Source organism: Notolabrus celidotus, chromosome 9 (genome assembly GCF_009762535.1).
Source record: "Notolabrus celidotus isolate fNotCel1 chromosome 9, fNotCel1.pri, whole genome shotgun sequence".
Classification (NCBI taxonomy): domain Eukaryota; kingdom Metazoa; phylum Chordata; class Actinopteri; order Labriformes; family Labridae; genus Notolabrus; species Notolabrus celidotus.
Window position 1 is genome coordinate 3,938,779 of NC_048280.1, and position 25,204 is coordinate 3,963,982.

At 40.4% G+C, this 25,204-nt stretch overlaps 1 protein-coding gene across 2 annotated transcripts in view; it reads left to right on the top strand.

The window, feature by feature from the left end:
* The window catches only part of slc4a4a (solute carrier family 4 member 4a), a 114,647-nt gene extending 97,317 nt beyond the window's left edge, over positions 1-17,330 (top strand). Inside the window, exons 24-27 of one of the 2 annotated variants that reach the window (XM_034692336.1) lie at positions 2,377-2,532; positions 6,116-6,209; positions 6,697-6,776; positions 12,619-16,322. In XM_034692336.1, the coding sequence (XP_034548227.1) occupies positions 2,377-2,532; positions 6,116-6,209; positions 6,697-6,740 (294 nt within the window). In that variant the 3' untranslated portion in view covers positions 6,741-6,776; positions 12,619-16,322. Of the gene's footprint in view, positions 1-2,376; positions 2,533-6,115; positions 6,210-6,696; positions 6,777-12,618 lie in introns of both variants that reach the window. The other variant, XM_034692335.1, reaches the window with a different exon arrangement.
* Positions 17,331-25,204: the final 7,874 nt, after the last annotated feature.

Here is a 25,204-nt window from a genome sequence, read left to right on the forward strand (position 1 = left end):
AAAAATAAAATAAATAAATAAATAAAAAATCTAAATAATTTGCTGAACGAACTGAGGAAACGCTCTCATGTTATCTTTATGAGGAAACACTGGAGGTAAAATAAGATGTTAAAACTCAAAACAGGAAATTAAAATCACCAAAGTAAAATACATTTTTAAAGATAATAAAAGACTAAAATATTAAACCATTAAAATAAAATAAAATGTGAGACTTAAAATAAATAAATAAGTAAATAAATAAATAAATAAAGTAGAATTAAAGTGACTACATTTGAAATAGATAATAAATAAATAAATAGATAAAACTGTTAAGAATAAAAATAGAACTTAGTTAATTGCAATACTAAAAAGGTCGGTCTTGAGTTTGCCTTTATTATTATTAAGTAATATAATACAAATAAGAATACAAATATTCGTTATCTAATTGCAGTTTTCAAAACAGGGTAATAAAATGCTTTTAAAATGAGATAGAAAAATAAAATACAAGAATAGAAAAATGTAAGGAAGATGATGACTGAAAATGTTGAAAAAGTTAGGGGTAAGAAGGTAAAAACTGAAGGAAATAAATCAATACAAAGAAGGTTAAAGCTGGGGTTGGTAGTCTCGGAAAACCAGCATGAATTTGAATGTAGCTTTTCCTCATGACTCCGTCTAACCCCTCCCCTCCTCCCTCAGAGCTCCTCCAAAACGACACCCCCCCGCTCACATGCACGAGCGCCGCTGACTTGCGACCATATGATGGTGATTGATTCAAAACCGGTCCTCACCAAAACATTCTCATAGTGAAAGTTAAAAACACAAACAAACATGGCTGCTGTTAGTACTCACAACTGTCATTCTAGCATTATCCAGTTGTACTGGTGACACGATATCAGGAGAAAAGTTATAACACATATATAATACTGTAACAGCTCTACTGTTTGTTAAACGTGTTCAGTGTAGATGTTCTTAATTCCTACAGTGTTGACAGTCAGTGAAGGCATCAGGAGAGGTGTAGCGTGTGTGAGCGGGAGAGAGGAGAGACAAGAGGAGAAGTTTTTCATTCATTCAAACATTGATTGTTGTTTTGTTGGTTGGCGTGATCACGGCCGACAGTGACCGGTTATTAAAGATCAACGTGTTCACGAATCAGCTCGTCATCACTACAGCGTCCGGACGGACGCTACAATAAATATATATTTTCTGTAGGACTTACTGAACGTCATTAATTATTCTGCTTGTTGGTGAGAGCTTTTTAGACTCTGATCCGGACTACAGTCCTGAGCAAAGCACCTCATCAGGTCAGAGGGGACAGGCCCGAGGACGAGCGAGAGGGGCAGTAAATAGAGTCAGGGGAAGTAGAGGCAGGAGACGGGGACTCGGAGGAGTACACGCCGGGGGAAATGTACGCGCAGGAGGCGGGCAGAACGGCTGGACGGGATTTGATTGGTTTAAAATTTGGGGAACCAAAACACTGTGATTGGTTGGTGTTTTCCCAGGTTTACTCCGGCTGTAGATAGCAGCTTTTTTCACTCTTTTTTAAGAACACATCATGTATTGATTGCCATCAGGACATAAAGATCATTTTAACCAGTATGACAAAAAGTGTATCTAAATCTGATTACCAACCCCAGCTTTAAGACTACAAAAGATTAAAATAAATAAACCAAGATAAAGAAGGTTAAGAATACTAACAGATTAAAGGAAACTAACCAAACATTGTCCAAAAAATAGAAACAGAAAAAGATAAAAGGTTAAAACAATCAAACGTTTTTATTCCCAGGTTTTTCTCACTTTGAGAGTCAAAAACCCAAGCATTTCATAATGACATGAGAATAGAAACCCTTATCCTGTTTTAATTGTTCAGTATAACCAGTTTTGATCAACTGTTAACTGTCAGTCGACTAAAAGAAGAAGTGGCGTCAGAGGGTGAGAGGAAAAACAAAGTCAGACAAGCAGAAGTGTTCAGAGATAAAAGTGGATCCCTCCAGTCGTCCTGACCTGATCAGACTGAATTATGGTGACACAGAAACACTGTGACATTTTAATGAAGTTCATCATTTGTACTCAGAGGACTTTGAATATCAGTGATAAGACACTGACGACTGTTCAGGGTCATTAATCCAGCACCCAACACTTTATCATACAGTGTACCTCTGTCTCACAAGTATATTATAATTAAGAATGAATCTAACATTCATGTACTTTTAGAGTTTCATCATTTGTTTATACCTTTTTTAGAGTATCTTCAAATAAAAGAAATGACTTTATTTTGAATATTAAAGCTAAAATTTTAGGATATGTTCCACCGTTTTAATGCGAAGGTCTCCACAGAGCACATGTGGACACCTGCACACCAAATAAAATCCACTCTATCCTCATGTTTTCCTCCTCTAGATCCTCGCCCTGGTCGCCGTCAGGAAAGCCATGGACTACATGTTCTCCCAGCACGACCTCAGCTTCCTGGACGACGTCATCCCAGAGAAGGACAAGAAGAAGAAGGAGGATGATAAGAAGAAGAAGCGAGGGAGCATAGACAGTGACGCTGAAGATGTAAGGATCTTGAATGAAGCAAAAATGAACAAGAGCTTTATTTTTATTTATGTTTTAATGATAAATGTCACATAGCTGCACAACCCCAAGTCTACACCTACACCCACACCCACCACCAACAACAAGCTTTCTCTCTTTACAGCAGCATGCAGATTATTTTATTTTTTCAAATGTGCATCATGCATTTCCTCTTGGTCATCCCATATCCCAAATCCTATGTGACGGACTTTCAGAAGAAGCAGCGAGACACAAGCCTCTGTCTGTTTCTTGTACTTGTGACACTCGAGAGTCAGGTGCAGGATGATCATGCATGAGACTGATTTAAAGGTGACATATCACGCTTTTTTCATCAACATATATTGGTCTAATGTTGGCTGAATATACACGGCTGCTCAGAGATCGCGTTACTTCAACCCTCTGAATCTGATCCTGATGGAGAGGCGCCTGCAGCAGGACCTTTCTGAAGGATTGGTCATAGATTTTGTGTTTCTTGTTGTTTTATTTATCAGTATGTCGACGTGTGTCTTGGTACACAGCTACGAACATGTAGCTATGTGGCTATGCTAACTAGCGCTAGCACTTATCCATGATAAATAAAAATCATCCACTAGATCTTCAAATCTGCAGACGTGGGGAGTAAAACCGACCTCTGCCAGAAAGGCAGCAGGACCTTTTATGAAGGATTGGTCACATATTTAGTGTTTCTTGTTGTTTTATTTGTCAGTATGTCGACGTGTGTCTTGGTACACAGCTACAGCTATGAACATGTAGCTATGTGGCTATGCTAATTAGCGCTAGCACTTATCCATGACAAATAAAAATCATCCTCTAGATCTTCAAATCTGCAGACGTGGGGAGTAAATCCGACCTTTGTGTTTATTAAGACAGCCTACAACTATCATTCCTCCCTCCTAAGCTCCTTGTTAGCACACATTTGTGCAGGTAATGAAAAACAGAGGAGGGATTCAGTATTATTTTATACAGTCTATGGGCTGAACAAGCTCCGAGCTCTGACTTCCTGTTACAGACCGGATATTGTTGTTACGTAACAAAAACACGGAAGTCTGAAACGGCTCGTTTCACACACATTTACAGAAAGGTGGAGAAATCAAAACAGGGGCAGAATGGATTTTTTTCATTCTCGGGGGGTTTGTAGACATGCCAGGGAAACATATTTCAGGTAGAGAACCATTAAAAAGTCAATTTTGCATGATATGTCACCTTTAAAGGCCCTGTGAGGAGTTTTGAACTGGCTGAGAAACAGACTGAAAATGATACTGGTGCCTCTTTATGACCTTCAATAGCAAACAAGTCCATCAGCAGCAACACTGACACCTTCTCTGTTGTCATTTTTAATGCCTGAAACCACCCTGAGGGGGTAGGTGTCAGACCAGATGATGGACATCTCGCTTCAGGAACAGCCTTTATTCGACTATTTTCTTGGAAACTAATCACATTGCCTGGTAAAGTTGATTCTTAAAAGACAACAGGATGAAGTTTTTGTTGAAAACACTACTTTTGCATGTTTAGGACAAGAGATAAGAGGTGTCACTTTGTGCACAAGGGGGCGCCAGAATCGATACAAAACAAAAGTTCCTCACAGCAGCTTTAATTTATCTCTGTCTTTCTAAAAATCTTCATGGGTCTAGTCAGATCTTAGTGACTGATTCTCAACATAGGCCAAGTTTGAATTGGTCAGATTGCGTCTGAAGTGGTGCTACTCTTCAGCCTCACGCCTTAGGTCTTAGGAGTGTGGATGCATTTGGAGTCAAACTGTGAACTTTGACAGTGTTATATTTGCTTTAAGACCAGATCTAATCATGCCCAGGTCTAAGTTTTGAAAGTCACATTGATGCATTTTGATATTTCTTCTTCTAATGTTCGGATGTGTTTCAGATCCAGGCCAGAAGCTTAGATGAGTGTTAGAAACATACACAGTATTGAAAAACCACAACATCAGAGTACTGAGAATGTTTATCACATCTTATGTTGGACGTTCATGTTGGAAAGTTGACAAAGGACCATGAGTTAGAGAGTTTCACAATAACAACAAAGGGTAAGACAAGCTAAGGATAGTGACTGGGTGTTCAAAACAGTCTTGACTCTGACGACAGGTAAGCAGCGATCGCTTGAAAAACATTAGAGATGCTATGAAATGCTTGAACCTAGATGTGCTTAAAGGGACAGTTCTTTTTTTTTTTGTAAGCCGGTCAGCTCAGCCTCTTGTTGAGGAACCGTATGGAGAACCGGAACGGCGGCATAGAAATGAACCCGTCTGCAGCGGTTGATAGTCTAGCTTCTGTAACAGTTCTCCACCTGGTTCTCCAAGCTGACCAGGATCCTCTATGGCTTACTACTGACTCAAGTGGCAGCCTCCGGTCTTAAAGGGGACATATCATGCCCTTTTTCAACCATTTAATACAGTCCCCTGATATCTAAAGGTAAAAACCTTGCCATGTATCAGTCAAAATATTTTATGAATCAAGCTCCAGAGGAGGTTTTGGACCAGCTCTAAACACCCTTTCTAAAAACCCTCAGTTTTGGGTGTGTGTCTTTTTAAATCCACATGAGCTCCTTTTCTCTCACAATGTTGTGCGGTGGACGACCATGCAGTGAAGTACCAGATTTTTTTGCTTTCACCCAAACGTCTCATGTCACGTTTGATTGACAGCTGCAGAGAGAGACAGCATAAGACTCGGACGATGTTAGTTTGAGTTCAGCATTTTCCAATATGGCACCCGCGGATACTACGTCCATTTATTTTACAGTCTATGCTACTGACAAGTACCTGATACAACCTCACTTCATCAACAACAACAAAAGCTATCCCTTTAAGGAGAAGATCATAGCTTCAGTAAGAATAAGTCAGTATTAAGTTTTTGTTTCATGCAAAATCATGAGACCCAGGTGCACAGCCTGTGTTTAGCTTAGTGATCCACGTAGACCTGATCCTAGTAGATTTAAAGAAACCAGAAACAGTAACCACTAAGAAGACAAACTACATCCACATAGAGCGTTACCAACTCAAAGGGATCCTCAGCTGTTTATCAAATCAACGTTCTGTGTTTTTCGGTGGAAGTTTCCTTTAAAGCTAGGGTTAGTAGTCACGGAAAACTAGCATTGGATTTGAATGTAGCATTTCCTCAGGACTCCGTCTAACCCCTCCCGCCCCGCTCACATGCAGGAGCGCCGCTGATTCGCGACCATATGATTGTGACTGATTCAAAACCATTCCTCAGCACAAATGTACGCTTTGCAGGAGGCGGGCAGAACGGCAGGACGGGATTTGATTGGTTTCATAATTTGGCTCCTGATGGCAGGGATTGGTTGGTGTTTTCCCAGGTTTACTCCGGCTGTAGAGAGCAGCTTTTTTTCGCTCTTCTTTAAGAACACATTTTGTATTGATTGCCATCAGGACATAAAGATCATTTTAACCAGTATGACAAAAAGTGTATCTAAATCTGATTACCAACCCCAGCTTTAAAGACAGTAAATAAAGCTCAGTCCAGGTTCAGTGTCATGAATGCAGAAGTGTGAGCTGATGCGAGGTGCCGTCTCAGGATCTGTTTCCTCTCTCCGACAGTCTGACTATCCTTACAATGAGAATGTTCCCAGCATTAAAATCCCCATGGACATGATGGAGCAGGAGCCCTTCTTAGGTGATAAGACCTCTGACAGTGAGTAGACCCGACCTTCCTGCAGCACCAGAGGAACTTCTTCTTCTTCTTGGTCCTGTCTGACTCCTGCTCTGCTACCTCGTCCAGCCTCTCTAACCGCTTTGTCTCAAGCAGTGGATGCTGCTGTGGCGTGTTGTTCTGTCACTCACCGCATGATGCTAACTCTTCTGTTTCAAAACCTGCATGACATTAACTCGCCTCTTCTCTTCTTGTCTTGGATGATGATGTGTTTCTATAAGATTATATCTTATCTTTATGTCTCTAACCTCCATCAGTTTACAGCTCTAATCTAGTGACGTAACCTTCATCTGTGGATTTAATTCAAGTGTTTAAGCAGAGTATCTGATGGATGCTGTGTGCCTGGTAGCAGCTAATCTCTTCAGTTTCTTCTCCTCTCTGGCTGAAATGTCTTTCAACTTGAGAGGATCTATCACATTATGTCGTCCACATGCAAGCTAACGGGTGTCTCTGCATTTTTCTTCCCCAGGAGAGAAGTCCCCTTCATTCCTTGAACGACACACGTCGTGCTGAGCAGCTTCGCTACTACCAGGCTAGATGTTTGTCCAGGTGAGACGTTTGTTTTTGAGTTTAGAAACAAAGACTGTCCACATTCAGCGTGCTAAAGTTGATTTCATGTTCATTTCAATCTTGACTCTGGGTGCAAAGGTCACCAAAGGTCAAGAGACAGAATAACAAGCTAATGTTTGATGCTAGTTTGAACTTTAAAGGTCATGAAAGGTAATTAAGTTATCTTAGGTAAGGCTGAACTGATATTTTTCAGAGGTAAGCAGTGGTGCAGTTTTTCAGCTCTGATGTCTCCTGTCTTTAGTCGTGCCACTCTCAGAGGGGATTACTCACTTGTGGTCACGCAGGAGGAGCAGAAACAAGCTGTTAAAGCAGCATCACCTCATAAGCTGATCCTTGTGTTAGGGATGCACCAAAGAAAAAGATTTAAAGAAAGAAAGAAATAAATGATAATAATAACAATTATAATAGCAATACTACTACTACTACTACTACTAATAATAATAATAATAATAATAATAATAACACAATAATAATTAAAAAAAAGAAATAATAATAATAATAATCTTTCTTTATTTAGCACTTTTCAAAACAGTGTTACAAAGTGCTTTAAAAATAAGAAAGAAACTAAAAGACAATAAAAGAGAAATGCGAGGAAAAAAAAGTTTAAGAAAAAAAACTGCAGGGAGGGAAGAGCCAAAAGAAGTGACAGATATATGAAGGAAGATAATAAAGGTGACCGCCAACAAATAAAAGGAAATCAAACAATATTGTAATAACAAAAACAACAAAAGAATATACAAATATAGAAATACAAAATTAAAGGTGACATATCACGCTTTTTTCATCAATATATATTGGTCTAAGAGGTCCCCAAAACATGTCTTTAAAGTTTATGCTCAAAAAAACACTTTGAAATCAGATTTTGGTCTGCCTGAAAAACCCTCTTCTTCATTCCTCATCAGAACACTCTGTTTTCTCTCTGACCACGCCCCCTCAGGAAGTGGATGTGCCTCGGCTCTCCAGCACGTTGATCTAATGTTTACATGTTGGCTGAATATACATGGTTGGTAATGAAAAACAGAGGAGGGGTTCAGTATTATTTTATACAGTCTATGGGCTGAACAAGCTCTGAGCTCTGACTCCGTGACAGACCGGATATTGTTGTTACGTAACAAAAACACTGAAGTCTGAAACGGCTCGTTTCACACACATTTACAGAAAGGTGGAGAAATCAGAACAGGGGCAGAATGGATTTTTTTCATTCTTGGGGGGTTTGTAGACATGCCAGGGAAACATATTTCAGGTAAAGAACCATTAAAAAGTCAATTTTGCATGATATGTCACCTTTAAGAAAATCCTGCCAATGAAAAAAATAAAGATGAAAACTGAGAAAATCAGGTGGGTTTGATGTGAGAAGTAAAAATGTGGCAGATCGCAGATAGTTTTTTTAAGTGTATGATTTTGATTTTTTGTGGTTGCACGTGACTTAAATTCTGGATTTTAACTTATTAGAAAGGCTAAAGAGAAACTATGAATACTTACAAACTATCATTCAGCCTCCACAGCAAAAAGGTGACTGTCGGCTCACACATCATGCTAACTAGCACACAACAAATAAACAATATATCAGCTTCTGCAACCAGTGAATGCATTAGTTCTTCTATATATCAGTGCTTCCCTAATGAGCATGTACTTATAGTCCGGCCTCCTGATAACTGTTATTTTCCTTCTCTTTTTGCTCTGTCTTTGGTCTCCACCATCTCCAAAAAGAAACATGTGGCTCTTTAGCTGATCAATGCGCCAGTTTGTTTGCGCTCTCATATATATATATATTTTTAAGTTATATTTCTTTGCATTTTCGCCTTCATTCATAAGATGGCATAAGAGACACAGGAAATGTTGGGAGTAGAGAGTGGGGGAAGACATGCAGAAAAATTGTCAAGGCCTGAGAGACGAACCTGTGACTGCTGCGACAAGGACTATAGCCTCTGTATATGCGGTGCACACTTAGACCGCTAGGCCAACGGAGCTCTATGCTTTTTAAATGTTTAATTTTGCTTATAGGTCATTTTTTGTTCTTGTACCCAACTTAAATTCTGGATTTCAAGTTATTAAAAAAGCTGTAAAATCAATCTTAAAAGAACAATGGATATTTACAAACAGAAATTAAGCTATCATTCAGACTCCACAGCAAAAACGTGACTGTAGGCTAACACATCATGCTAACTAGCACACAACAAATACACAATATGTATCAGCTTCTGCAACCAGTGAATGCATTAGTTCTTCTATATATCAGTGCTTCAGTAAAGAGCATGTACTTATAGTCCGGCCTCCTGATAACTGTTATTTTCCTTCTCTTTTTGCTCTGTCTTTGGTCTCCACCATCTCCTAAAAGACAGGCTCTTTAGCTGCAAAATGCGCCACTTTGTTTGAGCTCTCATATGTTATATTTTTTGCATTTTTCACCTTTTAATGGATAAGACAGCTGAAGAGAGACAGGAAATGTGAGGAGCCCCTTTGTGGCGACTCAGTCAGCTGTGCTTGCTTTAGCAGCATGAAGTAAGGCATGTCTCGATCCCTACCTTTCAGTCTCTGAAGTCTGTGAGGGCTTATATTACACACTGAGGTTCATTTATTTGTCCTCTTTGTAAACATTTTAAGCAGGCGAGGAGGAAATGAAGAGGTTAAGTGAATGAGGTGATGGCTTGCAGCAAAGGTGCGGTTGTTAAAATGACACCTCAGAAACAGAGGCCATGCTGGATTGTAACCTTGTTTACATACATGTGGATGAACAGTACATAACACGTTGAATTACCAGTAGATTTCGGACTAGATCAATGCAAGCTTGTATTGCGTCATACTTACGCACTATGCCTAAGTGATTTGAGCTTTAGAGGAAACAATCAGCCTTAAAGAGAGAGAACAAGCCTTGTTTTTGGGCAGATATTTAGAGAGATGATTATGATGCTCAGGGGGAGATTATGTTTCTCAAATCAAGCCCACGACCTCCACGATCCACGGCTCGTACGCACGGGTCAGATTTTGTTACTGCCTTAGCCTATCCGCTCTACGACTCTCATGGCAGCGCAGACGGAAGAGGATTAGTGTTTGGGTCAATGTGTGAAGAGCAGCTGTGAGCTCTGCACATCTGTGATGTCGAATAACAAACTAAAGGATTTTCTCTTTCTAATTGGTTTCCAACTGTGAGATCGGACGAAGGGTTGGCTTTTGTTAAAATTACTGCTGAGGAACTCAAAGACAGAACGCTTTTCAGTGTCTTTAAAAATGCTTCACTGTCCAACACTCTTTTTAAAAGCCATCTCCTTGAGTAAAAGAAACCCCTTACACTGAAATGTAGCTTGAAATATCTCCCCCTGCCGAGCCTGAGTTTAAAGAAAACAAGAAAAAACAACTGAGAGTCTCAGATGAAGTAGTTTCCTCTCGTGTTTCTTCGAGGACCTTTGGCATTACAGTTGTTTGAGCACGTGTCTATTAGAGTCGGTAACATCTGACGGGGCATGAATCGCAGTGATGACATTACAAAGTAATCCTGTCTCCACTAAGATTGAAGCCAAATTGCTTTGAACTCAGATGACCTCACGAGCCTGCGAGCAAAATGGTTGAATTTGTGCCATCAGGAAGAAAAACCAGAGATGTTGCCAAGTGCATTGTGGGTCGTTCTCTGTTATACATGTTTGACTTTACATGACGCTTTTCTCTTTCCTTTTTTTATGGAAATTCCACCCTGATAAAAACATAACTGAGTCTCTGCTTTAAATAGCATTTTAAGGTTGTGTGGACACGATGAGTTAAACCTTGAATTGTTTTATTTTATGTCTTTATTTTGAAAAAACATCCAATATTTAACAATCGCTGATATTTATGATCCTGCAAAGAAACATCAGCTGAATCTGCAGCTCGTCAAGGCTTTGAGACGGTTTTTAAAAGAAGTGAACATGGAGCTGAAACCTGTGCACAGTTCCCTCTCACAGCCTCAGTGGCTTTTTTTTTTAGATACGAAAGCTTAAATAATCAGCATTTAGCAGCTAAAGAGCCACATGTTGCTTTGAGGAGATGGTGGAGACCAAAGACAGAGCAAAAAGAGAAGGAAAATAATCTATTGCATGGCAAAGTTAGCATGATGTGTTAGCCTACAGTCACGTTTTGTGCTTTGGAGGCTGAACGATAACTATTTCTGTTTGTAAATATTCATCCTTTCTTTTTTAGATTGTTTTAAGGTTTGTCTAATAACCTAAAATCCAGAATTGACGTTGTGCACAAGAACAAAAAAATTAACAATAAGCAAAATCAAACATTTAAAAAGCATCAATACGGGGAAGGCTATAGTCCTCGTTGCAGTGGTCGCAGGTACGTTTCTTGGCCTCTACCATTTCCTGCATGTCTTCCCCCTACTCTCTACTCCCCACATTTCCTGTCTCTTTTCAGCTGTCTTATCCATTAAAAGTGAAAATGTCCAAAAATATAACTTAAAAAAATATGTTTATGAAAGCTCAAACAAAGCGGCACATTGAGCAGCTAAAGAGCCACATGTTTCTTTTTTGGAGGCGGTGGAGACCAAAGACAGAGCAAAAGGAGAGAGAAAATAACAGCCATCAGAAGGCTGCACTACAAATACATGCTTATTAGTGAAGCACTGATAGATAGAAGTACTTAAGCATTCACTGGTTGCAGAAGCTGATATATATCTATTGAATGACAAAGTTAGCATGATGTTAGCCTACAGTCACGTTTTGTGCTTTGGAGGCTGAACGATAACTCTATTTCTGTTTGTAAATATTCATCCTTTCTTTTTAGATTGTTTTAAGGTTTGTCTAATAACCTAAAATCCAGAATTTAAGTCGCGTACAAGAACAAAAAATGACAAATAAGCAAAATCAAACATTTAAAAGCATCAATATGGGGCGCCTTTTGCCTAGTGTTCTAAGCGTGCACCCCATATACAAAGTCCTCGTTGCAGCGGTCGCAGGTCCGTTTCTTGGCCTCTACCATTTGCTGCATGTCTTCCCCCCGCTCTCTACTCCCCACATTTCCTGTCTCTCTTCAGCTGTTTTATTCATTAAAGACAAAAATGTCCAAAAACTGTATAACTTAAAAAAAAAAAAGATATGAAAGCTCAAACAAGGATGTTTAGGAGATGGTGGAGACCAAAGACAGAGCAAAAAGAGAGGGAAAATAACAGCCATCAGGAGGCCGGATTACAAATACATGCTCATTAGGGAAGCACGGATAGATAGAGGTACTTATGCATTCACTGGTTGCAGAAGCTGATATATAAATGATACAAGCGGCAACCTCAGGCTGGGAGAATTGAAGCCCATGCAGAAGTGTTAAAAACTGCAGTTTCTCGAGTGTCCACTTGAGGCTGGCTCCAGAAATACCGGAAAACCACAAACACACAAATTCAAGAAAGCCGATCTTTACAGCAGAAATAAACATGTTTACAGCCTGGTACAAAAAACAAGTGTAGTCTGGATAGCTCATTTCTCGATAGGCACACACTGTACAGGGCAATTTTGAAGATATTAAGATTCTGAGTCTTCCAATGAGAGGCACAGCTGACTTGATCAACAGGTGGGAACACTGTAGCTGTTGGCTAGGAGGCTTAAAGCCCGCCTCTTTACCTCACACTAGCTTGACAGAAGTTAGGTTGAGTTCAGCATTTCCAATATGGCTCCCGCTGATAATCGGCTTCAAAACAGCCCTTCAGAAACAGATGGGTGACGTCCATTATTTATACAGTCTATGATATGACCAGGAATATTCCTGTTGAGATACAAAATCTCTTTTACAAAGGACACAGACAGACTGTAGATAGCAGTGATGTCCATGTCCTAACACTGCTCTCTGTGTGTTTCAGCCCTGAGATGAGTCCGCTGAAGTCTGTGCCTCAGATTAGAATAGACATGGACCCAGACGATGATAATTCATTTTACTGGAAGAGCCGAGGATCAGAGACGTCTCTGTGAAGCACCGAGCTGAGCAGGCGGTGAACCCTGCAGCACCTGCAAGACGACGCTTCTCCTGTCCTCTTCCTTTTTTTTTTTTTTTTGTTGTTGTTGTCGTTTTTGTTTTTAACTCCAAAATCTTTTCTATGATTGAAGGACTTTGGTCTGAAAAGATGGTACAGAAAAAAAAAGGGAACTTACTCCAGACAAAAGCTGTCTAACACTCTGACATTTAAGAAAAGTTGTTTTTTTCTAATAATGAAACATTTCCTTCTTTTGAGTCTTCTCTTTGTATCTCTCTCACAGAGTAAAAAGTCTCACTCAAACACACTTCAATATAACTCCTTCCTACTCTTCTATGCAACTCTTCTCACACATCACTGACGAGCTGCAGCTCTCTGACCACGCATGGGAAACCCTCCCTCGCTCTTTTTATATGAAAATATATAAATATCCTCTATCTGACTTTTTATATACATGGAATTACTCTAATAACATTTTCCTGTAGCAGGAAAAGTATGTTTTTTTATAGCTCTACCTCTATGTTTTAGGATAAATGCTTATCGTGACACAATGACACATGTTGATTTTTGACACAGCATGTCATCTCTGTCATCTCGTAGAGTTCAAATGATTCCAGAGCTTCACTGTCTCATAGTTCGTGTGCAGATAGATTCTATAAGTTAACAGTGAATTAACAATGCATATGTGTATGTGCAGATGAGGTACATATTTTTACGATCACTTTTTGATGCAGTTTTCATCGCTTCACTTTCTCTTTCTAAGTTTCTGAACTTTTCTTTCATGTCTTCACTTCAAACTTTTGTTACTTGTTTAAATTAATCAAAGGTTTCTTTGTCTTTTTTTTTCCTTTTTCTTTTTTAAAAAATGATTACATAATGTGTTTGATTTTCTTTATTCTCGTGTCCTTTCTTCATTTTATGGGTAGTAAACAGTAAAGCGATTCATAATCATCTGATATATTTCAGCCAAACTTTAACTCTAACTAGGAATGCATATCATATGATTGCTTGTGCTGCACAAACTACTTTACCTAAGTGGCTTATAAGACATCGATCCAGACTGAAACACTCAGACGATCCAAATGATAAGAAGGGAATTGAATCCATGTCAACTCCATGCTGTCCGACACTTTCAGTCTGACCCTGATAACATGTTAGAGCTTCCAAGAACATAAACATATCTTCATGTGGTACTCACGCCATTTTTTTTTTACTGAGTTATGTTCACTGTTCGTATTCTTCCTCCTCTTACAGGCTTAGACACAATCCCTCACTAAAGAGTAGCATCCTAAATTCTTAAATTATCCCACTTCAATTAAAGGGAAACACTGAACTTTATACTCCACTTTATGTACTCTTACACACTTACACATCTCTATCTATACAAGTATCTATGATTGGCCCAACATGTCCCAACTACATCATTGAAATTCTCTTGCATGCTTCTGTTGTTGATTAAAGTGAAATAATCTGAATTATATTATTGCAATGTAAAAAGGAAACAACTTAAACTTTGCAAACTTGAGGTACAAAGAGCTCTTGACTGTTTTGATTTAACTTATTTTATATTAGCATGCAGCCCAAAGTGTTTCACAAAAAAAACAGAAACAGAAAACAACAAAAATTTGCAAAATAATGAAATATATAATCATAAAAAAATACTTAAAAATAAAATAAATACAGTTAAGTTAATAAAATAAGTAAGAGTAGAAAGCAAAATTAAAAATCTGTTAAAGTTAAAATAATCAGATAAATACAAGAAATAAATAGATAAGTAATTCAATAAGATAAATCAAGGTTGTTAATACAAAACAAAAGAAATTACTCTAAATTAAAAGCCAGTTTTAATGTCCAGAGGCAGAGAGCTCCACAGTTTGGTTGCTGGTGCTTCTGTGAGACACAATAAATATTTAAAAGAGAAGCATTTGATATTTAAGTTGAGGATCTGAGTACCTCTGCCGCCATCACTGTTTTGTATTGAAGTCATCACAAGTCCTGTGTCAAGGCTTTGACGCCTGTCTTCAATGTTCCCACAAAGTTTACTAAAGGAAACAACACAAATGTAGTTTTGTGCTTTAATAAGATTGGTCAGAGGATATTGGGGTGAAAAAAGGTGCTGTGTCCACTGCAGCCTTTTTTTTTTTTTGCATTGGCAGCACCCTCGACCTCAATTTCAGAGCGCTTCTCACCAGCGTTTACTTACTTCGGCAAGGTTCCGAAAGTAGTCCTGCCAAATATGGACCGCTGGGTCTGTTTGAAAATACTCTGTGTGCTTCATACTACTTCAACGACATTTCATCAAGAAACTGGTGATGAGAAATCATGTCATTGCATCAGCAGCAGCTCTTAAAGGTGACATATCATGCTTTTTTCATCAATATATATTGGTCTAAGAGGTCTCCAAAACATGTCTTTAAAGTTTATGCTCAAAAAAAACACTTTGAAATCAGATTTTGGTCTGCCTGAAAACCCCTCTTCTTCAGTCCTCCTCAGAACAGCCTGTTTTCTCTCTGACCACGCCCCCTCAGGAAGTGGATGTGCCTCGGCTCTCCAGCACGTTGATCTAATGTTTACATGTTGGCTGAATATACACACTGCTCACAGACCCGCGTTACTTCAACCCTCTGAATCTGATCCAGAATCTGATCCTGACGGAGAGGCGCCTGCAGCAGGACCTCTCTGAACCATTGGTCACAGATTTAGTGTTTCTTGTTGTTTTATTTATCAGTATGTCGACGTGTGTCTTGGTACACAGCTACGCACATATAGCTATGTGGCTATGCTAACTAGGGCTAGCACTTATCCATGATAAACAAAAATCATCCACTAGATCTTCAAATCTGCAGACGTGGGGAGTAAAACCGACCTCTGCCAGAAAGGCAGCAGGACCTTTCTGAAGGATTGGTCACAGATTCTGTTACTTGTTGTTTTATTTGTTAGTATGTAGACGTGTGTCTTGGTACACAGCTACAGCTACAGCTACAGCTACAGCTACAGCTACAGCTACAGCTACAGCTACAGCTACAGCTACAGCGACATGTAGCTGTGTAGCTATGCTAACTAGCGCTAGCACTTTTCCATGGAAAATAAAAATCATCCACTAGATCTTGCCTCCCTCCTAAGCTCCTTGTTAGCACACATGTGTGCAGGGAATGAAAAACAGAGGAGGGGTTGAGTTGTATTTTATACAGTCTATGGGCTGAACAAGCTCCGAGCTCTGACTCAGTTACAGACCGGATATTGTTGTGACGTAACAAAAACACTGAAAACTGAAACGGCTGGTTTCAGCACACATTTACAGAAAGGTGGAGAAATCAGAACAGGGGCAGAATGGATTTTGTAGACATGCCAGGGAAACATATTTCAGGTAGAGAACCATTAAAAAGTCGATTTTGCATGATATGTCACCTTTAACTCGAAAATTGTCCCTAAAAAAAACAAGGGTGATGACTTTTCTCCTCCACATGGACCCTTGCCTTTGCTGTTGACAAAGCTGACATCAGAAGCCCCGCCCCTTCTTGATTCTGATTGGTCGGTGATCAAGGGAGTGACATTGATGAGCGGCGGTGGTGTTCCAAAAGTTGAACTCTTTTCACATTGGGTTGGAATAGAAAATAGGCAGCAGTGGACACAGCACCTACAAGTCAAAGTCCCTGCTGAAGTGAAAACAAAAAGGGGGGCAGGGACTACTTTAAAAACTGATTTAATTGAAGGACTACTGGATTATAACTAACACGAGTAACTTGTGTAACAAAATATGAAAGTAAAAAAGCTGTCACTGAGTACAAAGTGCAGTATGACCCTTGAATTGTTTGAGTAGACAGAGTAACAAACAAGTCCAAGTAAAGTAGCTCATAGAGGGACAACCATCATAATAAAAACACCTCTCTATTGGGAGATTAACATTTGATTCTGTACCTTTAAAAGCCTTTGAAATGCTTTTAATATGTCTTTGTGTCCCTTAGTTTTACATGGTAATCACATCAGGGATTGATCTGCAAACACTAAGAAGCAGGCCTCTCACAGTTGATCACTTCAGTATCTCTATGTTCTCTCTAAAGGCACACTGAAGCACTTTCTCACTTGTTCTTTGAGTGTAAACGTGTCACAGATTTCATGTCTTCATCACCGCTTTGATTAAACCGTTTAACAAACGAGCCGCCTTCCTCCTCCTGAGAATCATGTACATACGATAAGAAGGCATGTCGGCTCCAACCAAAATGCAACAACTTGTTTTGTACCATCACGTTTGTTGTGTTTTCTTTTCTTTTGTTTTTTTTTGCTCAGTTTGTTTCAGATTGTTAAAGGAGCCTGTTGTAACTCCACATCAGTGTTTAAAGCCGTCATCGGCTCAGAGTGGAGACAAATGTGACTTAACGTCTGAGTGGGAAGTGAGTCTCGCTGTGTCGGCAAGTCGGACAAAAATCTACAACATAAAAAAAAACGTGTTAATTTTAGCGTTCAGAGTACTGATTCTATGATTGTTTTTTGTTTTGGATTAACTTTTTGTGACTTTTAGAACAGGTGAAATGGTTTATTTTAGAGTTTATATTTTTCAAATGAAATGTATATTGCAAATAAACAGAATGATCAAACAGTGACGCGTGTGGTTTTTGAAGTGTGAGAGAAACAAACAGCTCAGCTTAAAGCTGGGGTTGGTAATCAGATTTAGATCCACTTTTTGTTATCCTGGTTAAAATGATCTTTATGTCCTTAACATAGACCCTCACTGCTATCGATGCAAAAAAGTGCCTGCAACCCTTTACCACATGTTTTGGGGATGCTCTGAACTACATCAATTTTGGTCCTCCTTCTTTAATTTGTTCTCTAAAATATTTAAGAAAAATATTCCCCTCTGCCCCCTCACTGCTGTCTTTGGTGTACCCCCAGCAAACATAACCACAACTACCAAACAGAGAAAAGCTCTTGCGTTCTCTTCCCTATTGGCACGACGGTTGATATTGCTGAACTGGAAGAACGCTGCTCCACCCACCCACACTCATCTCGTCCGTAATATAATGTCTAGTCTTCAGTTGGAAAGGATCCGATACAGTGTAAATGGCGCCCTCCAGAACTTCCATAGCACTTGGGATGGTTTTATGAACTTTGTCAAGGATCTTGATGGGCTGCAGTTGGACTGATTAACATCCAGCAGATTTGGTACACTGTTAAAATACTTTGACTGGCAACACTTAACCTATGTGTGCAATCAGCCTTTTTTGGGTGCCAAAATTTTAAACCATTCAAATCCCGTTCTGCCGTTCTGCCCGCCTCCTGCGCGTACATTTCCCCGGCGTGTACTTCTCATCCCCGTCTCCTGCCTCTGCTTCCCCTGACTCTACTGACTGCCCCTCTCGCTCGACCTCGGGCCTGTCCCCTCTGACCCGATGAAGTGCTTTGCTCAGGACTGTAGTCCGGATCAGAGTCTAAAAAGCTCTCACCACGGGGCTCTGACAAGCAGAAGAATGAATGACATTTACTAAGTCCTACAGAAAATGTATATTTACTGTAGCGTCCGTCCGGACGCTGTAGGGATGACGAGCCGATTCGTGAACACGTTGAGCTTTACTTACCGGTCAATGTCAGCCGTGATCATGCCGTGATCATGCCAACAAACAAAACAACAATCAATGTTTGAATGAATGAAGAACTTCTCATCTTGTCTCTCCTCTCTCCCGCTCACACTCTCTACACCTCTCCTGATGCCTTCACTAACCGTCAACACTGTAGGAATTAAGAACATCTACACTGAACACGTTTAACTAACAGTAGAGCTGTTACAGTATAACATGTGTTATAACTTTTCTCCTGATATCATGTCACCAGTACAACTGGATAATGCTAGAATGACAGTTGTGAGTACTAACAGCAGCCATGTTTGTTTGTGTTTTTAACTTTCACTATGAGAATGTTTTGGTGAGGACCGGTTTTGAATCAGTCACCATCATATGGTCGAGAATCAGCGGCGCTCATGCATGTGAGCGGGGGGGCGTCGTTTTGGAGGAGCTCTGAGGGAGGAGGGGAGGGGTTAGACGGAGTCCTGAGGAAAAGCTACATTCAAACTCATGCTAGTTTTCTGAGACTGCCAACCCTAGCTTTAAAGCTGCTGTGAGGAACTTTCATTTAGTGTTGATTTTGGCACCCCCTTGTGGACAAAACTGTCTGCTGATTTCTCCCTGTTCATGTGTAAAAAGTAAAAAAACCTGAAATGTCATCCTGCTCTCTTTTTAACAGTCGGATGTATCACTCATTAAGGAACATTTAGTGTGAAGTAGGGGTGAGCCCGACTAAGGATTTGCTTAGTCAAATCTGATCCATCAGATTTTGCCCATAGTCGACGAATAGTGGAATGTTTGTTGTTTTTCCTTATTGACCCAAAGTCTGCATGATGGTGACCTCATGACAATATTACACATAACCATTTACAATTAAGAGACTCATAGCTTAAAGTAAAAGGGACAACAGAATATTATAAGTATAAAACTTAGATTTTTTAAATCTGTATTGCAAAAACAACGAGGTGATGAAGGAGAGAAAACTCAAATAAGGCCACCATCTGTTAAACATGGAAGAACGCTCCACTATAGAGAAAGGAATCAGGAGATATTTAAACAGTGTTCACACACCTTGCCACTGTAACTTGCTGGATTAAGATGAGATCAGACTGAATCCTGTCTGTAAGATGGGACTGGATCTGATCTTGGGTCTTGGGTCTTTGTTAATAATTGAGCAAAGAGTACGGTCTAGACCTGCTCTGTTTGTAAAAGCGTTTGTTGTGATTGATTGACCGGAGCTGTACCTAAAGTCTCTAAAAGTAGTATGGGAGGTCGAGGCTTCTGTTACAAGGGACCTCTACTTTGGAATAATCTACAAGTCAGGGACCAGCTCATAGTTATGCTGCTACAGGCTTAGACTGACACACTGGGATCCCCTCTCTCTGTATATCACTCACTTTATCTCTCCCTATCCCATTAAAGTTACTAACCATGGACCTTTCTGGAGTCCCTGAGCTCCCTTGTCTCGTAGGTTCCTCTGGATCTCTGCAGTAGACAGCCTGCTGCTGTGGACGTGCCAGACTCCAGCTTCTACAAGTACTACTATCCGTCTCACCTCTATCATCTCCCTCTCTTCATCTCCCTCTCTCCAACACGGTCTCAGCAGATGTGTGTCTAACATGAGTTTGGTCCTGCTGGAGGTTTCTGCCTGTTAAAGGAAGTTTGTCCTTGCCACTGTAACTTGCTAAATGCTGCAAAGTGCTCTGCTCATGGTGGATTAAGATGAGATCAGACTGAGACCTCTTCTTTGGAATAATCTACAAGTCAGGGACTATCTCTTAGTTATGCTGCTACAGGCTTAGACTGACACACTGGGATCCCCTCCCTCTGTATATCACTCACTCTATCTCTCCCTGTCCCATTAAAGTTACTAACCATAGACCTTTCTGGAGTCCCTGAGCTCCCTTGTCTCGTAGGTTCCTCTGGATCTCTGCCGTAGACAGCCTGCTGCTGTGGACGTGCCGGACTCAAGCTTCTACAGCTACTATTATCCATGTCACCACTATCATCTCCCTCTCTTCATCTCCCTCTATCCCTCTCTCCAACACAGTCTCAGCAGATGGGTGTCTAACATGAGTCTGGTCCTGCTGGAGGTTTCTGCCTGTTAAAGGAAGTTTGTCCTTGCCACTGTAACTTGCTAAATGCTGCAAAGTGCTCTGCTCATGGTGGATTAAGATGAGATCAGACTGAGTCCTGTCTGTAAGATGGGACTGGATCTGATCCTGTCTTGATGTTGGGTCTTTGTTAATAATAGAACATAGAGTACGGTCTAGACCTGCCCTGTTTGGAAAGAGTCTTCAGATAACAGTTGTTGGGATTTGGCGCAATACAAAGAAAGATTGATGGATTTAAATCTCTTAATTTGAGGACCTGCTTTGTATCTTATTTGCCAATTTGTAGTCATAGGCTTAATCCATGGTAGTACCTTGCAGATTGGTGTTTCACGCTTTTATATGAAATCTTATTATGAAAATATTTATGATTTAAACATGTTACCATATCAGTTACCACCTCAATCTATAACTTTGAACAGATGGCTTCTGGTTCACAGCTATTACTGATTCAGCAGCTCCCTCTAGTGTCTGAACAGCTGCATTACAACAGACACAAACAGGCATGATCGAATGAACATGACCAGTCTCAACATACATGTCTGTATGTGTATTTTTATACAGAGAACTTTTTCTAATACTTCATTTTCTAGGAGACTTATTTTTTCATCATTAATAATTTGATGCATTTTTTCTCCCTTATGGTTTTATATGGTATTGTTGTCAATACTGTGAAGGGTTTTCATAAAAGCCTGTTTGTCTAGTATGAATTCAATTTAAGCTCCCTTTCTAAATGTGCCCAGAAATAAAAATAAAACCATTAATCACCCCAAAAAAAGATAAACCAGTTACTGAAGATGAAACAGGTTGTCTTCACACTCCTACTAAAAACACTCATCTGAAGTAAATATTCCAAATCTCTGTGAAACAGATGAAAACATGAAGTTAAAACAACAAATGAAGTAAGTGAAGGCAGATTTTTTTTACCCCTGGCTCTGATAAGAATCACTGCAGATTAACACAGACCAGAAAATTACATTATGACTTCAAACGCTGGGTTTCATGCCAAAATAATGACATGATTACAGATTCAATTTCATATTGTGTCCACTAGAGGGCTTACAAGAGCTGTGACAGAGAGATGGGGTGTAAGAGAAAAAGGGTGTGTGTCTGTTCTTCACTTCTTCATGGTTTATAGGTGTTGTAGACTGGGGTTGGAGTGAGATTAGATCTGGTATCACATTCAGTTATGATGGCAGGTTGAATAGTTATTGGTTAAGTAGCATTTAAGGCATTCACAAGACTATAATGTTGGTAGTAGTAAAACTAAACACGATGTCACACTGATGTGTACTAGAGGAGGAGGGTGACAATACCTCTAAAGCACAGACAGCAGCGAGTCCCCTGACTTTTCCTCAAGTGCCATTTGAGGCTGTGAAAGAAGTGTCTCAGCAACTTCTTAAAGAGGGAGTATTATGCTAATTTTAACAGGCGTTATATCGTCCTTTTGATTGCTTTGCAGAAGCTTTACATGATTTACATCTCAGAATATTCCTAATAGATCTCAACCCTCATTTCAACCTCTGTCTGAAACGCTTAATTTCAGCTACTGTCTCTTTAAGGCACCAGAGTATTCCAGAACCCAGGATTCTGGCCCCCAATATTCTGGAATCCAGCATTCCAGAACCCAACATTCAAAAACCCAGCATTCCAAAACCCAGCATTCCAGAACCCAGCATTCCGGAAACCAGCATTCCATAACCCAGCACTACAAAACCAGCGTTCCAGAACCCAGCTTTCCAGAACCAAGCATTCCAGAACCCAGCATTCCAGAACCCAATATTCTGGAACCCAGCATTCCAGAACCCAGCATTCCAAAACCCAACATTCCGGAACCCAGCATTCCAGAACCCAGCATTCCAGAACCCAGCGTTCCGCAATCCAGCATGCCACAACCCAGTAATCCACAACCCAGCAATCCACAACCCAGCAATCCACAACCCAGCATCCACAACCCAGCATTCCAGAATCCAGCATTCCAGAACCCAGCATTCAAGAACCCAGCATTCAAGAACCCAGCAATCCAGAACCCAGCAATCCAGAACCCAGCATTCCAGAACCCAGCAATCCAGAACCCAGCATTCCAGAACCCAATATTCTGGAACCCAGCTTTCCAGAACCCAACATTCCAAAACCCAGCATTCCAAAACCAAGCATTCCAGCACCCAGTAATCCAGAACCCAGCATTCCGGAACCCAGCATTGCAGAGCCCAGCATTCCAGAAACCAGCATTCCCGAACCCAATATTCCAGAACCAAGCATTCTTGAACCCAGCATTCTTGAACCCAGCATTCCGGAACCAAGCATTCCAAAACCAAGCATTCCAGAACCCAGCATTCCAGAACCCAGCATTCCGGAACCAAGCATTCCAAAACCCAGAATTCTGGAACCCAGCATTCCAGAATCCAACATTTCAGAACCCCGCATTCCGGAACACAATATTCTGGAACCCAGCATTCCAGAACCCAGCATTCCAAAACCCAGAATTCTGGAACTCAGCATTCCAGAACTCAGCATTCTGGTCCCAGTATTCCAGAATCCAACATTTCAGAACCCAGCATTCCGGAACCCAATATTCTGGAACCCAGCATTCCAGAACTCAGCATTCCAAAACCCAGAATTCTGGAACCCAGCATTCCAGAACTCAGCATTCTGGAACCAGCATTCCAGAATCCAACATTTTAAGAACCCAGCATTCCAGAACCAAGCATTCTAGCATTTGAAAGGTACAGTGTGTAGAAATGCAAATATTTAACGACATTGCTCACCCCTCTGTGAAGCCATGGTGGCTGTCGAGAAACAGAAGCTCCTGTGATGCATGAGAAGTATGATCCTCCATTTGTCAAGTTTTTACAATCAAAAATGTCAATCAATACAAGTCTTACGCACTCAACAACCACTTCCTCCATCTTCAGCTATAAAAAACACACATGGCGTGCAGTTTGTACGTTTTATGCAGCTACAGAAACATGGCGGTGCAAGATGGCGGCCTCCGTTGAATTGGAATTTGGCTGTGAGAGCTCGGACTAGCCTCTGCTGTTGTCCTTTCCATAGTGTAACATAACCGTGATGTGCATGCTCGTGCACACATTCATGCACAGACAATATGAATCCAATACAGAGAGTTTGAAAGCGGATAATTAATGTCACCCTCCAGAGACTCACAATACAACTCTCATCGAAACCAGCCAACGATCAGAACAATGGACTGCAGCATTAATCTAACAGTCTGCCTCAAACCACCACAGCCTGGTCTCTTTACAGTACAAAACATTCATCTTTGGACATCAGGCAGCTTACACTGAATGTTAATGAGCACAAAACACACAGCCAAGAGGACAGCACACAGGCTTTATATATTCCTGCACTGCACACATTATTGATGACAGCCTCTGAAACAGTTACATGCAGACTTCAACTTTTAGCTTTCACAGCACACACACAGCGGATGCTTCTCCCGGCTTATGAGAGGTAGAATCTAAATTCCAGCATGAGCTGGTAGGTATGTGCACACAGTCCGAGTTGATTGTAAATGTAAAGGAAATGACAGAGAACACAACGTGATGCATCAGAGAAGCATCTCCTCCTGCAGGATAAATCTAGACTGGAACATTTGATAAAGTGTGTGTGTGTGTGTCTGCTCAGAGGAAACAGAGTGTGAATGATTGCAGAGCTGCAGCAGCGATCTGTAAACTGTGAAACGGTGTGTTTATTTTCTGACGTCATGACATGCTGCAGGAGCACCAACCTGCAGGGACAGACTGCAGACTTCCTCACAGAACATGATCACTTTGTGTTATTGTCATGCCCTTTGGTTACTCTGTACGGCTGTTACTCTTTGTGCATATTGAATATTTTTGAATACTTGATTTCGTTTAGTGTAGAAGTGGTACGTATGTTTCCTTGCAGAGTTCAAGCTGAAAACAAGATCCTCAGCGGCTGGAGCAGGGCAGAGACTGATGTCAGCTCTGAGGTTATCCAAACAGCTCTGCCTTTCATTCCACTCTATAAATCTTCTATTTGTTCTCCTTTGTTGACCAAGTCTGAAAGGTAATAATTCTACTCCATTCTTTTTCAGTCTCTTCAAGATTTCACAGTTCCCATTTTAGAGATTGTCTCTACCCTGGCTGCCTGATCTCCCGAAACATATTAGAAAAGTTATGATGTTTTGAGGAATCTTTTCTGCGAATTTGTGACTACAGAAACAAAGGTAACAACTGAGGTGAGTGTTCTGAGAAAGCTTTCTGAAAAAGGCCCTGAGAACACAGTAGTTCTCATAAAACAAGATTTATTTGAAGATCACCTGGGAGGCGTCTCTCAGAACAGCCAACGCTCTTCAAACTCGAAACCCAAGCACAAAATAAAAAAAGTTTAAAGTGCAGAAAACTTTGATCAAAGTTAGTGACAATGACAATATGGTTAATTCTGGTGCATTGCTGGTATAACACAGTCAACAATGAGCATCTGTCACACAGCCTCTAGTGGGAAATTTTACTTTCTCAAGGCTTTCTCTTCTAAGTCTCTGGAGACAAAATTGAGATTTTCACTTCAGCCTCATTCAAGTTTCAAATTGTTCTCATTCGTTTCTCTTTAGTGTCTCCTAAAATTCACTAGGAGAAATAGTTGAGACCATGACATGAGTCTTATTTGAGACTTACATGAGAGATCTCATTAATGGCTCATTTTCTTCTCTTTTTTTTAAAGATATATTTTTGGCCTTTTTGCCTTTATTTGACAGGACAGCTGAAGAGAGACAGGAAATGTGGGGAGTAGTGAGCGGGGGAAGACATGCAGGAAATGGTCAACCGG